Below are 15035 nucleotides of genomic sequence, written 5' to 3' on the forward strand. Positions count from 1 at the left end.
AAAATTGTTGAATTTAAATTGTATACGAATATGTAGAATAAATATAAATATATTTTATAACATTTACCTTGTTTTTTATTACTGCAAATTGTGGTATTCGTAACCCTGTTGCTAAAAATTTGTTGTCTTGATTATACGTTGGTGTACCACTGCGCAGGGTGACGCGCGCAGAATGCGCAGTGCCTTGTGCAGAATGTTGAATGCAAACTTTAAAGTATGAAATAGAATCATAAAATCGTAAAGACATATCAGAATAGAATAATAAAATTTATAAACAAAACTATAGTATATAATAATATCGTAGAATAATAATTGTTCTAAATCATTAGGAATTTATTAAATACATTTCTTAGCCGTTCATAAATTAGCCGCGTTCTTAATTTTTTTTAAACATTTTTATGCATGCGCATAGCGAACAAAGTTATGTACCTTATTTTTAAAAATGTTTTTCTTGATTCATCTAGCAATATTTTTTTATTACATATATGTTTATATCATATTATAATTTATTTGAAATTCAACACAAATTCTAAACTTTCAATTTTATATTAAAGAGAATTAAGAACTTAGGAAACAACAGACACGATAAAAAAAGTATATAAAATAAAAAACGAAATAAGTAGCGATCTTTATTAATGATTTATGTATATAAATAATCGAAGATCTAATATTTACATTAGTGTATATCAATGCAACGATATCATTGAATCGTTTTCACGATAGAAATCATCTTTTCATTGATCATTTCGAAAGGAAGATGATAAAAATGAAAAGATAAAAATCCTCAGCTCTCTTACGGTATTTAACGATCGATCAAATCCATTTGATATGTATCAGTTTAATGTTTGTAAATTATTATGACTAATTTTTACAAACATTCTTAAAAATTCCATTCTTGAAGTTGGTCGATCGGCGATTATACTAATCGCTGTATATACAATATATAGATATATAGTATAGTATATTGAATAAATATTTTATGACAAATCATGAAACGAATGAGAATAGTTAAGACTTCCGTAGTATGAGGGATGATATTTAAATCCTAGTCGAATCATGAACGATTGAAAAATTGATTAGAAATAATTACATTTTATCTATAAAATCGTTCATGCTTTATCAGCTGTTTTAGGGAGCTGAATATTTTCATGTAATTGTCCTGCATCCTTCTCATCTTTTTCCAGACCAGAAATCACGTAAACGGGTTGTTGACTGTAGGCAAGGAAATGCTGATCCATCGGCAATGTTTTGCTTGGATCCTTCATTTTCATCTGTAGAAAATAACTTTTCGTTATCCAGAAACTTTTGATCTGTAATACATCAATTAAAATTCTCAATATATTTAATATATAATAATAATAATACCTTTTTTCGATACAACATTAAAAGTATTATCAAGCTGCTGATAACAAAGGCGCTGGCCGCAGCCAGAACAAGTGTGGCCGTTTGATAAACGGGTGCTTCAACTTCCGTTAGAATCTCCCGTTGCTCTAACGCAACGATCCTGTTTTCCACAGCGACTGGCATAGATTTATGTGTGAAACGTGAAGTTGTTTCATCGGCCAATGACCCAAGCATTAAAAGTTTCTGCATCCTTGTCAATTCTTCCAAATGAAAAGCTATGTCGACCTTGTTCCCACCGATTATTTCGAATTTCAAAAATGCCGAATCCCGTTCGATATCCACTTCAATATCGTCCTTTAATCTTGCCCCTAACTCGTACAAGAATTGTCTTGCTTCACTTCTAAAAGTAACTTTGTCCGTTATTACGAATCTTCCGGGAAAACGTAAAATCACTTCTACCGACTCGATCGGTGTTGGTACTGAAAAATCAAAATATATTATTTTATTAACAAATAATAGAAACTTCTAAAAATTATGCAAGATAAATAATATGTAGTAGTAACATTAATCCATAACTTACAACAAATATTAGATCCTTTCAAAAATGGTTCAGAGCCAACCAATTGATTTCCAGCCTCGTCGACACACCAACAAGTATCTCCAGCACATTGCGTGGGTTCAAATTTACCTTGACGATCACAAATAGCTGAAACATGACCCCTTTCCCTCATAGCTTGACATCTGGTGCCAAAAATTCTGTTAACTTGTTTTTCATCAGTCTCTAACAACTCGAACAAAGTGCCATCCATAAATGCTTGAATATTATAATCTATTTCTTGATTACCAGGACCTCTACCACCACGCCTGGCTTGTCTGAAATTGCATTTTGGTTCGTGTCCTCTTATAAGTGATCCTTTCATAGGTTGTCCTTTTCTATTAACACACCAGCAAACACCGACGTGTTCCAAACATTGAACAGGTTCCCACATACCAGTGTCTTGATTGCATCTTGGTAAGAAAGTAGATTGTTTTAATCTTTGAGAAGTTTTTAAATTTTTCTCTCGTAATCTTTCGCATTGTGACAAAACAGGACAAACAGTGTCGCATTCCAAACGACTTGAGAAGTCATTGAAGTCATTATGGCCGTGAGTACATTCCGTTTTTTTTTTGCATTCGTTTTTTTCTGGATCAAAGTACCATCTTTCTGTTCCATTGGGCATTGTCGTTGAATTGCATGGTACAATTCGTAAAGGTTCGAAACAAACCTCTCGCGGTTTGGGACAACAAACAGCGTATTCGTCTAACGGAGATAACTCACATTTGTGCGTGGATGGACATTGGTGCCCGTGAGGACCACAAATAGCCGGTGATCTATTTTGATCCAAAAGGGGTGTACCATTTGGACAAGGATTATCTTTTTTCGGTAAACAAACTGGTACAGGTGGGCACGGTGGTATACTGCAAGCAACTTCGACCATTCTACAAGCTTCATTTTCTCCAAGACAAATTACTTTTTTACACAAATCTCTACAGGAACAAGTAGGACAACCACTGTCAAGATCTAACTCGAAACCTTCCGGACAATCGAGTTTGCAATCGATTTCTGGACACCTTTGAGGTTTATTACATTTTGGTACAATCCCTTCGAGGACCCGTGTACCTGCAGCTTCTCTTCCTTCCTCATCAACACACCAACACATACCATTGTGACATTGTACTGCCTCGAATGCACCATTGACATCACATCTTGGTATATAAATTCTTCGAGCTGGTTCTCCAGACTCTCTAGCAGCATGCTCGGCAACAGCCTGTGCATGTTGACAAGCAGTGGCCATGACTGGTGCTACGCATTGCGTACCGCAACCCGTCGAACAACATTTTTCCGAACCCGAACACTCCTGATCGGTACTACATTCTAATTCACAGCTCGACGAACTTGGTACCAAGTATGGACATTGTCCAGGTTTGGTTGTAAGACAAGCTGGCACAGGTGGACAATATTCTCCCGGGCCGCAATTGACATCAACCATTGTGCAAACTTCCCGTGAACCACATGACACGTTTTTACATGGATCGTGACAATTACATGTTTCACAACCATCCGAATCGATTTCATAACCGTAAGGACATACCAAGTCGCACGATATCGTATTGCAAACTTGCCAAGAATTCTTTACGCTTTTGCAATCGGTTTCTGGACTAACACTACCTCGTAAAATTATTCCGTGACGATTCACACAAGCGCAAGTACCGTTATGACACTGCAAGGGCTTGTAAAAACCATTTTTATCGCATTGCGGTGGTGGAACAGCCAAGAACATTCCTTCTCGCGTACCTTCCATTCGTTCACCAAAATCTCGAAGATATTCGCACACTGAAATTCATCGTTTAATTAATATCATTAATAAAAATTGTTTGATTTTTTGATTACTTACTTGATACCGGTTTGATAACAGTCGTCGACATCGCACAACAGACTGATTGTCCAGCTTCTGGTACCGCTGTACATGTATAATTGTACGGACAAGTCTGATTGATAGAACACGTAATGGCATTACCTTCCTCGTCGCTCATTGGTGTACCAAAAACACAAGGGCTCTTGTAAGTTCTTTTAGCTTTACATTCCGGCTTAGTAGGGCAAAGAAAATCAGGACAATTTGTTTCCTGTTTGAGAACACACTCTTCTTCGGGTGGACACGGGAATCTGAAACAGAGACAAAATTAATATTAACAATTGGATGATGCATCAATGAGCAAATTAGAAATTTGTTTATTTTTACATACCCCTGGCAAGGATTATCGCATTCGCATGTGGAACAACCGGATGAATCTGTTTTGAATCCATACTGACAAACTTGGGCGCATTGCTGTTGAATGCAAGACGTTGACAAGGATCTTGCTTTGGCAATCGAGGTGCAATTTACTCTTTCAGCTGGCCCCATAGATCCTGATATTTTTTGACCATGATCATCGACACACCAACAGACTAAACCATTTCTTGAACACTGTTTAGTTTGAAATTCTCCTTCTAAAAAGTGTATTCATTACTCATAGACATCCAGAAAGACTGTAATACTAATTATGAATACAATAAATGAAGGATAACCTTACCATCAGTACATTGCGGAATGTAACCTCGACCCTGTTTTTCTGAAATGCTTAACATTTCAGCCAACATGCGATCGCGACGACAAACGCTGAGACCTTCGGGTACAGAACAAGTACGACCACACCGTTCACTCTGACAACATTTTTGTGGCGACGGACATTCCAAATCGTGTTGACACGTTCTACTACAAATCGTGGGTTCCTTGTTCGGACAAGTACCAGTTCGAGTAAGATTAAAACTCGATGGACAACAAACACCATATTCTTGTCTTGAATCAACCAAACATCTGTACATCGGTGGACAACTTGGTTTTCCTGGTGTATTACCACATAGGAATGGTCTCACGGAATCTGTGATTTGCAAGGGTTCACCAGCCGGACATACATTGAACAGAGATTTCGCTTTGCGACAACTTGGCACGGGTGGGCACGGTGGACGTGCACAGGGTACATCAATTAATTCGCATATCTGACCCGGACCCGGACACGTTATACCACGACAAGGATCTTTGCATTCACACTTGGAACACCCACTTTTCGAATCGATCTGCAATTAACAATCCAAATTTAAATGATAATTTAAATAACCATCATCATATGATAAAAATATATTTGATAAATAATTATTACCTCGAATCCAAGTGGGCAAAACATTCGACAGGAATGTGCCGGACATGTCCGAGGATTGTCACAATTAATATCATTAATATTAGACCCTCTCGTTCCAGGAATTTCACTACCAATCTTCTTATCCACGCACCAACAATATTTCTTCTCCGAGTCGCACTGCACCCTTTCAAAATCCCCTGTTTGGTTATTACATTTTGGTACATATTGCGATGCTACAGTCCACTTGTCAATAGCACGGAATCTTTTAACAGCTGCCAATGCCAACTGTTCGCATCCTGATAACTCGCTGCTAACGCATCTTAATCCACACGCTGTTTTGCAGCAACGTTCTTTGAACAATTGACATTCGGAATCTTCCTTACAGATTGGTGACCTCGATGGGCATACGTTCTGCTCATCGAATGATGGACATCGGCCTGCGATGACCTTAACAGATGACTCTACAAAGAAATATTTTCTACATCAATTTAATTAACAATTTTTCACGAGTTGAATCGTAGAAAAGAATGCATTTTGATCACGTTCACGTATAATATTCGATACATACATTCAATCGTCTAACACGATGATAATAATAATCCAAATAAGTAGAGTTAATCCTAACGGTTTCTCGCACCCTACTGCCATACTTATCTAAGCACGGTATTAAACTATTAAACGTATTTCCTTAATACTTCCATCCAATAAACACTGATCACTATTTCTTGATTTATATAACATTGATCATTCTTATTACAACAGTAAAGTAGCAACTGAACGAATCGAAAATGAAATAAAATACCAATGAAATGTAAAAAATGTGAAAAGAAAAACAAAATGGAAAACATATTTTAATCGAGGAGAAGACAAGACAAGTAACTTTCTAACGAAAGTGATTAAACGTGAATCAAGAAGCGTGATCTAGGTAAGTAAGTAGAACAGTTTCGCATACTAACTTAGAATTTTTTCTTATTGAGAAATGGGTTTAGACCAATTGGATGATTCCGCGAATACTGAAGAAGAAAAAGAAGGGGAAGAAGAAGAAGGACCGGTTGAGAAAAATGCATGGAAGAGTGTGCACATTGTCCAAACACCAAAAAAGAAAAAAACGAACAGGATGAATGACTTCAGAAGAATGGCGGATTCTGCCTTCAGTCTGGGTCTTAAACGATTCAACAAAAACTCAGATGAGATAAGAAAAAAGTCCCTCGGCTATTTCTTACTTGAACGTTTTGTTGCATGCTTTGCAATTGTAAATTAAAACATATTACAATATGGATAAGTTGTCGCGAGTACTGCAAACTATTCCTCGGGTTGTGCTAAAGATTAGAAAGAGGGAGAATCGTCTAACATAAGAGTAATTTATAAATCCAATCACGTTTACCACATTGCATTATATGCAGATGCACGTTTGTTTCGAGAGCGCGCGTACTTTCCTTTTTTTTTAATTCTTTTCTTTCTATTTTGTTGTTGTTAACTTCTAATGCAAGTACATTTATCCCCACTATAATTCCTGAGTTCCTATCATTAAACCATAGAAATTAATGCTATTGAACACTTTTATTTCAATAGTTCAATTTCATTTCGTTTCTTCAAATGAAATCGATTCGTTGAATCGACGAATGCAATTAATTATTAAATAAAGAAAAAAAGGAGGAAACGATGACGTACCTGCTCCAACCGATGACGACAACGAAAGAAGAAGAAGAAGAAGGCAGGTCGATGACACCCACACAACGGCGCATGCAAACCCACCGTTGCAAAGATCACGTTGCATCCTCAACGCATCAAGTGGTGTTTTGACCAACCGCTAGATCTGTTGCAAAAAAAAAAGATATTCATGCATTTTTCAATAAATATATACCTTGTAATTATTGCAATTAGTAATAATAATAATAATACATTTTCTCTACTTCTTTCTCCTTATTTCTTATTCCACTTGGATAATATTCTAATACGCTTTGCCACGTTATTCATGAAGTGAACTCTACTGCAAGAATCGTTACGGACCAGTTCCTTTCTTTCTATTTCTACATTCCATATTAAAACATTTCAAAATGTTACTATCGATTTATCCAAAATTCAAAATTAATATTAAGATCATTTTTAGTATTACGATCGTTTGAATTTTGATTGAAAAAGAAATTGATTTTACGATTTTTCATAATTTAGATATTAAATTATGAAATAAATCATAAAATGAATTTTTATTTTTAATCATTTAAATTTAGTCCACTGATTTTTGAGTACGTAATAATTGCTAATAATACAAATTAAAAAAATATGGACAAATGTATAAAATGATTTCCTTGTACGATGGGAAGCAGAGACTCAGTGGTTGTTGTTTCACAGTGAAATTACTGACGGTTACATCCTTTGGGAAGCCTTCAAATTTAGGGTGTATCCTGTCTCATGAATAATGTATGAAGGGAGGACTACGAAGCGAATTTGCTTTCAGTGGGTCGAACGTGTAAGTAATTACGTGGATTTTTTACCTTTAATGCAACTTATAATCTTTTTTAATGCATTTGCCCTTTGAGTAGACATTAAAATAATAACAATAGCGAATAATATATGGATATTACAGTTGAATGTAATAGTCAGTCATGCATGGTGCATCAATGATCAAGATTTTTACATTTTTTTTATAAATAGGAAACATTTTTGTATTTTAATTGAATTCTATTGGTATACCGTTTGTTAATTCGGTAAATAAATATTCTTTTAAAAATACGACCGACACGAATGTTGAAGTTACATTCTTCTTTTCTTTTATTGTGTTTTCTTTTTGTTCAAAGTTAGTAAAGTCGATGAATGAAAATAAAAGAATAAATTTGAGTGAGAAGAAAATGCCGGATGTGGGTCAGTTCGTCATCAACGTTTCTTCCGGGTCAGTTGTACGCCTGGTAGATACCTTTTATACCACGTTGCTAACTTTCTATTGTCATACTCGTACTCAAAACTGCGTACGTATATATCTATATATACATATATATGTGTTTGTGTGTGTGTGTAAAAGTATGTATGACATTCCACGTTCTGCGTCATCGGTGGAATACTTCCTTCCAAATCCGCTTTTGAAAGATATTCCTCTCTCATCAAAATCCTACTCTCTCAAATGTATCCTTATAATCATTAATAATATTGAATAAATGACGTTGATCAAAGATTACATTTCTTTTTTCAGACATTTTAGTTCTTATTTTTCATATTTTTATTATATTAACTAATTGGATCTATGAAGTACTTTTGATATTCCGTAAGAAAACATTTGTGTCCTTTTTAAATTACTTTTCATACTATTTTTACTATACTGAAATTTACTCTATAATAAAATGACAATTATTTTTATTAAAATATTACTATACTGTATAATTTTTTTTTATTATAGGGAAGAGAGAAAAATACGATGCATATGTGAATGTTACACATATATGTGTATTTATGTCTGTGTAAATATGTACACAGTAACTGGAATTCTTGAATATGGTTAACTTGGTAAATACTTTTCATTACTTTAAAAACCTGTTAAAGTATCCATTTTAACATGAGTCATTTTGACCCTAAGTGCAATACTAAGAAGAGGTCAGTGGATTCATAACTTTGATCTCTCTTTAAAAAGAATTCTTTTATAGAAGAGTTCTTGTTAAGAATTTTCACGATTCCCACGAGTATTGTTCTAGTTTGTATGAAAAATAAAACAAAATCTAAAAAAATAAAAACCTTTCGAAATAACTTGTCCTTTTAATTTTACTTTTAATCCTCTAACTTCCTATAAAAAAGGCATTCATTTTAATTAATTTTATGCATATGTACGTATGCGTTTTTATGCAATAATTAATATTAATATATTCAATGGAAAATAATTGAAATAAAATATTTTCAAATTTGTCTATCCTCTAATATACACACATATACACACATATACACATATAAATATACAAACGCGTTTTAGAAAGTATACACGTAAACGGAAGCAGGATGGATTTCACAAGAATTAATTGATTCGTAGGAATTTACGGCTAGAATACAACGTTATATTGTAAATAAATTGAAAAAAGAATAAATTGTTAAAAAAATTCTCAATCTAGGAAAAAGAAAATAATTTCAATTAAATTTTGTCAAATGAAAATATCATTTCAATGAATTATTTTTATCGTTAAAATGAAAAGAATAAATCAAAATTATAAAACAGAAAAAAGAAAAAGGATCTTTCACGCTACTTTGTTTTTTTAATCTTTTTTTTATCATTTTATTCGAATGGTACTTGCGGGTAACTTTAATCAAAGAGAGAGCATCACGTGTATAATATGTGAAAACGTTCCTAGATGAAAATATTACTACGAATATCTACAAATACACAGAAACACATACACAAAAAAGACTGCAGTATATAAAGATTTATCTTAAATCATTTTTCGTTGATAAAAGAGCCAAAATAATTCATTGATCTTAAGTATTCGTTTACCATTAATGTATACATGTTTATTGTGTATCTATGTGTCTCTTTCATACATATATTTTATTTCTCCATGTGTACACATGAAAATGGAAGATATAAAAATAAAGTAAATTAAACCCAACAAAAAAATACGAATAACACAAGTGCAACAATATTAAAATAAAATATAAAAAATTACCTTAATAATCAAAATTTGAAGTATACGATATCGTTTAAAGTTTTATTAATCCGCACTGTCCCTTTTATTTATTTAATTATTTATTTATAGCACTTGTAAAAAAATCAAGATCAGAAACTTGAATCACAATTTTTGACGAAACGATTCGTTTTCTTGCACCAACGTTGGATTTATGAAAGAAAAAAATGAGATAACGGATTTTTGAATGAAAAAATGAAATAAAGATAAGGATAAGTATTAAAAGACAAATAATAACATATGTATTACACGATGTATCAGAGTTGTTCAGTCGAGATCGGACGACGACCGAAGAAAGACTGCCCTGGCTCGATGCGTTTAGCCAGACCGGAGCTGGCCTCGTATGATGACCCCCTTATAAAATTCTACGCTCTTCTGATGATCGTTCCCACCTATAATACCTCCTCTCGAAATACCATCGACCTGTTCTATCGCCATTGATTTTGATCAGGATTCTAAATCTTCTTTTTTTCTCGTTTTTTTTCTTTTACAATGTTTATATATTATTTCCTAATTTTTGTCTTCAGAAGAAGAACCCTACAAAAAAGAAAATAATATATTCTTCAAAAGGAAGATAAAGATTATTTATTTATAAAATTTATGAAAAAAAGAACGTGCAATAAAATTTCATGAATTATTATCATCATTGATATAGCTTTAATAAATTCTGCTATGCAAAATTATTAAAATTATATTATACATTTACATATATGTATATATAGAAAAAAATTAATTTTTATAGGATTTAATCAAGCTCTTCGATCATGTCCATCATTTCTATAACAAACGAAACGGACCATCGATCGACCAGATGACCCAAAACCAGCCGGAATTACTTTACCGCAGTCAACGTCCGTTATCAGAACGTAGCACATGCAACCAAGTGTACAAACTACTTTGCCTTCTCTTTCTTTCCTTTTTTTTATGAAATAATACTATTAACCACTTAGTTCTTTTTTTAATACGATCAAATTCCTATAACGTTTTTATTACTCGTATTTAATGTTAGACTCCTTTTTCTATAACAAATTTTTCATCATAAAAAGAAAAGCTGCAAATAAAAAATCGCATAATTTTAAGATGAACCAAAAGTTTGTAGATGATTTTAAACATCACTTAAAGACTTGTGGTTTATTCTGTGTTCAATAAAGAAAAGATCTATTAAATATAGAGATTCTTAGGTGGTCCCAAGCCGCGAATGGGGCCCAACGACGTCACGATATGAGAAAAGGCCCAGTGACCGAGATTCTCTTTACCATTCTTCCTTTTCCTTCTTCTTCTTCCTCTTTGTTAAAATCTTCTAGCAACGGTAACCACGTATCATAGTCGGATCTCATCTAGAATCTGAATTTCAGCCCATTTACTATAAATACATAAACATATATATATATATTTTATTTCTTTTTTTTTTAATTTCCTAATTCGTCGATTATTTATGAGATATCTTTTACGTATGAATTCAGGTTACATAGATACATCTTTTGATATTGATCTCTCATGAAATTGACTAATTTCAAAAATTTTGTTTAATTATAAAAAGAAATTCGAAGATCACATTTTTATGATTGTTTACCCTTTTTTAGAAATATTATTAACATTTTCAATTAATAAATTTTAAATGTTCTTTACTTACATACTTGCATCGAACTCAATGCAGTTTCAAATTTGAATCGTTTCCTTTCTTTAACGAATGAACGGTACTTCTTCGTTTTATTTGATTTTTTATTCATTTGTCTATTTACTTAATCTCACTATGAGTATATTAATTATATAATAAATTTGGTTTTTAAATGAATTAAATAAGAATTTCTTTATACACATTTTTATTATTTAATACATCATCGTTTAACAGTTGTACTATTTTTTATAACTAAAATTAGGGACCCTATAGGAGGGATGTGCCATACATATTGCTGGCGTTGCTATTGGCTGAAAATTTTGTTGGACCGTTTCCGATGCAACGCGCAGCCATGTTTATCTTTAGTATGTATAAATAACGGCTGTGGTCAGTTTAAGTTTGGAAAACTTATAGTTTTTATTGTGATATTTATATTTAATTGTTTTGTTGATAACAAAGTGCATATATAAAGTAAAAATAGAAACTATAAAATTATCGAGAGCACTTAGTAGTTTTCTAGGAATATATATTTCCAGAAAGTAGCTTTTATTACAATTATCGAAAATTGGGAATTTTATGAAGATATAATACCCAGGAATCCTAGCTGATTTATTAATATTGGAAATTAAAAACAAATTGTACGAATGATTAAAATAATTGTAAATATAATATATACAGTAGATAATTATATTTATCAAAATTGTATAAATTCCTACAAGTTGTTTAGAAATTTCAAAATACTGTAATGCCTTTTATCAAATCAAACTTAATTGAATCTTTCTTATTGAATTTATAATAATTTTTTCGTGTAACCTATTCTATTTTAATATAAATTTTTAATTATCATTAAATATAGTTCATTTTTTTTCTGTATTTGATGCAATTCATTATTTCATAATTATTTCAATGTTTAAATCATTCGCGCGCAAAATCGAGTTCCGGTTCCCCAGCAATGTACATGGCGCATCCCTCCTATAGGATCCCTAACTAAAATTTCATTGAGGCGACATCTATGATATTTTTCGTGAACTTGTGAAACATGCATTGTGCAATAGGGACCGAGCCGCTAGACTGTCACGCCAACTGGTAACAGAAATGTGCAAAAAACGGGTAATCAAAGTAAAGCAACAACACGTTATTTTCAATTTAGTTAATGTTGTTTAAATAAATATTGAAAAATTAATCGAAATGTCTCGATCAGGAAAATCTTGTTGTATCAAAGGATGCACAGAAAAATCTCGTCATAAGTGGCAAGTCGATATGCCAGTGAAATTTTATTGTTTTCCCTCGAGTAAATGTGGTGCCTCATGGAAGGAAGATAAACGTATAAAGTGGATAAATGCGGTAAAAAATTATGTGTAAGTAAGAAATTATAATTATCAACAGCAGTGGCATAGTAATTTAAATATTACAAAATCAAACCGAGTAGTATTTCATTTGAATAAAAAGTTCCATATAACAATTAAATTAAAATTTATATAATAATATAAATTTAACCTTAAAATTTCGTTGTTTTTTTTTTTTAGTAAAAATCCGAAAAAATGGGAGCCAAATCAACATACAAGAATTTGTAGTGCTCATTTTATAAATAATAGTAAATCAGACAACTCATATCACCCATCTTATGTTCCTTCGATTTTTCCTGGAAAAGAAAACACAAGAAATTCCATTCAACGTCTACAACGATTTGAACGGTCAAGAACACGTCAATTAAATAAGGAAATGAACGTCAAAGAATCAATATTAACTGACAGTATCAACAGCAATAATTCTATTGAAGATAATAAAAATAATTCAAGTGACATTGAAATGAAGCAAGACGCAGGAGAAATGATAACAGAAACTGAGGACAGCTGTGATAGGGACGTGAATGTTATGAATGTTTCTCCCCCAGCCTATCGAAGTATTACTTCTCAAACTGAGGAATTCATTCCTGATATTTCAACTGATAATTGTACTTATTTTTTTTGTAATATGAATAATCATGATGGTATTAATACTGCAGCAGTCCAAGTTAATATATCTGTAAAAAAAACTGCAGATAAAATGTGTGAAACTTCGATGCCGCCTATGAAAAAAAATGTTCAAGATTCCAGTTGCGATCCAATCAATTTCGAGTCTGTACAATCTCATTGCAAAGGGTTCCATGGATTTTCATCTATTACAAGTAATGAAACTATGAGTAGCTTAACAGGTGTTACATTATCTATCTTTCTATGGCTTTTGAATCAACTCCCAGAATGTAAACGTTCTGGCATTGACAAAAAAACAAAATTATTAATTACGTTAATGAAGCTGAAAACCGGTTTGACATTTACTGCGATTTCTGTCTTATTTAATATTCATCGGACTACTGTAAATAAAATATTCGTAAAGAATTTGCAACAGTTAAATATTCTATTGAAAAATTTTATATTCTGGCCATCTAAAGCCGCTGTTCAAGCAACTTTACCTGAATCATTTAAGCTACATTATCCAAACACTCGTGTTATCATTGACTGCACCGAAGTAAACACAGAAGTTCCACCAGCAGTTAAACATCGAGTTTTAATGTATTCAGATTATAAGCATCATCACACAATGAAATTTTTAGTAGGGTGTACTCCAAGTGGATTTATAAGTTTTCTGTCAAAGTGTTATGGTGGTCGTGCTGGTGATTGTTTTATCACAAATGATTGTGGTCTAATAGATTTAATTGAACCTGGTGATGTTGTGCTAGCAGATAAAGGTTTCCCGCAAATACAAACAACAGTGCAAGAGAAAAATGCGATTTTTATTATGCCTCCGTTTTGCAACAAAAATCAATTTACACCTGAGGAAGTTGATGAAACTTACAATATTGCTTCAGTGAGAATACACATTGAAAGAGTGAATCAACGAATAAAAGACTTTAATATTCTTTCCAAAGTACCAGTGTCACTTTTGCCTCATGTTGATGAAATTGTTTTTGTCATATGTGCTATCATAAATATTCAAAAGCCCCTGTTTAAACAAGAAAAATCAGAAATAGAATGATAAAAAAATATGATTAAATTGTAAAAATAACTAATTGTAAATTTAGAGGATAAAACGAAATCCATAATTGTAATTAAATATAATTTTTATTAAACTCTGATACATAAACTATGATCAATATCAAAATATTAAAACAAATTAATATATAACTATTTACTAGTATGTTTGTACTTCATTTACTTGTATTATACTTAATAAATAATCTTTGAACGTAATGCTTAAAATAAAATTTTTCTAGTTTAGGAACTACCGTACTTAAAAAAATTTCATCACGAGCAATTGTTATCAAAACACAGCCCCGAGATGAGTATACGAATAAATCACATAAAGCGATATTTGTAATATACATTTGCAGTTGTACCTGAGTGTAAATGGAATGAGTTGTACTCAGGTGTAATCCATTTTCATCTGATTTTAAATATTGCACATTACATTTTCCATTCTCAGCATCATATATAGGTATCTTCTTGCCCGTTTTTTGCTTTTATTAAACACCAGAGCGCGCCACTTCCGACAAGTGTGCTGCCTCTACAGTTAGGGCTCGGTCCCTATTCTATAGGAGCAAACGTTGGCGCGAAAAATATTAAAATTTTAAATCAACGGGTATGAAAATTATTATGTAAAGAAAAATATATTAATTACATGATTGAATTAATTTGTTTAAATACCGAAAACCGTGTTAA

At 32.3% G+C, this 15035-nt stretch overlaps 2 protein-coding genes and 1 long non-coding RNA gene across 4 annotated transcripts; 1 reads left to right on the forward strand and 2 right to left on the reverse strand.

The window, feature by feature from the left end:
- Positions 1 to 312: 312 nt before the first annotated feature.
- Positions 313 to 10231, reverse strand: LOC107070977 (uncharacterized). Of its 2 annotated transcripts, none has more exons than XM_089173804.1 (9): positions 9969 to 10231; positions 6733 to 6877; positions 5083 to 5522; positions 4456 to 4999; positions 4129 to 4372; positions 3780 to 4048; positions 1925 to 3718; positions 1366 to 1823; positions 313 to 1271 (listed from the first exon to the last, which is right to left on the reverse strand). In XM_089173804.1, the coding sequence occupies exons 2-9, from the start codon at positions 6836 to 6838 to the stop codon at positions 1110 to 1112; spliced, it is 4017 nt and encodes a 1338-aa protein (XP_089029930.1). In that variant the 5' UTR covers positions 6839 to 6877; positions 9969 to 10231; the 3' UTR covers positions 313 to 1109. The 2 variants fall into 2 exon arrangements, with proteins under 2 accessions (XP_089029930.1, XP_015185053.1); XM_015329567.2 differs by having other exon boundaries at positions 9702 to 10231.
- A 2168-nt stretch (positions 10232 to 12399) lies between these two features.
- LOC149032177 (uncharacterized) lies at positions 12400 to 14567 on the forward strand. Its single transcript, XM_089173808.1, has 2 exons — positions 12400 to 12695; positions 12864 to 14567. The coding sequence occupies exons 1-2, from the start codon at positions 12526 to 12528 to the stop codon at positions 14350 to 14352; spliced, it is 1659 nt and encodes a 552-aa protein (XP_089029934.1). The 5' UTR covers positions 12400 to 12525; the 3' UTR covers positions 14353 to 14567.
- Positions 14092 to 15027, reverse strand: LOC149032178 (uncharacterized). The gene is made up of 2 exons (XR_016177001.1): positions 14714 to 15027; positions 14092 to 14319 (listed from the first exon to the last, which is right to left on the reverse strand). It is a non-coding gene; the product is annotated as an uncharacterized LOC149032178 (long non-coding RNA).
- Positions 15028 to 15035: the final 8 nt, after the last annotated feature.

The sequence above is a fragment of the Polistes dominula genome, unplaced genomic scaffold (assembly GCF_049000335.1).
Source record: "Polistes dominula isolate Pdom_NZ unplaced genomic scaffold, Pdom_raw_medaka contig_75, whole genome shotgun sequence".
Taxonomy (NCBI): Eukaryota; Metazoa; Arthropoda; class Insecta; order Hymenoptera; family Vespidae; genus Polistes; species Polistes dominula.

Coding starts and splice junctions, on each gene's coding strand:
- LOC107070977 (XM_089173804.1), bottom strand. CDS start 6,838: ATGCAACGTGATCTTTGCAACGGTGGGTTTGCATGCGCCGTTGTGTGG. Junction 5,523..6,732: donor GTCGTCATCGGTTGGAGCAG/GTACGTCATCGT, acceptor ATTTCTTTGTAG/AGTCATCTGTTAAGGTCATC. Junction 1,824..1,924: donor GAAAGGATCTAATATTTGTT/GTAAGTTATGGA, acceptor TTGATTTTTCAG/TACCAACACCGATCGAGTCG.
- LOC149032177 (XM_089173808.1), top strand. CDS start 12,526: ATGTCTCGATCAGGAAAATCTTGTTGTATCAAAGGATGCACAGAAAAA. Junction 12,696..12,863: donor AATGCGGTAAAAAATTATGT/GTAAGTAAGAAA, acceptor TTTTTTTTTTAG/TAAAAATCCGAAAAAATGGG.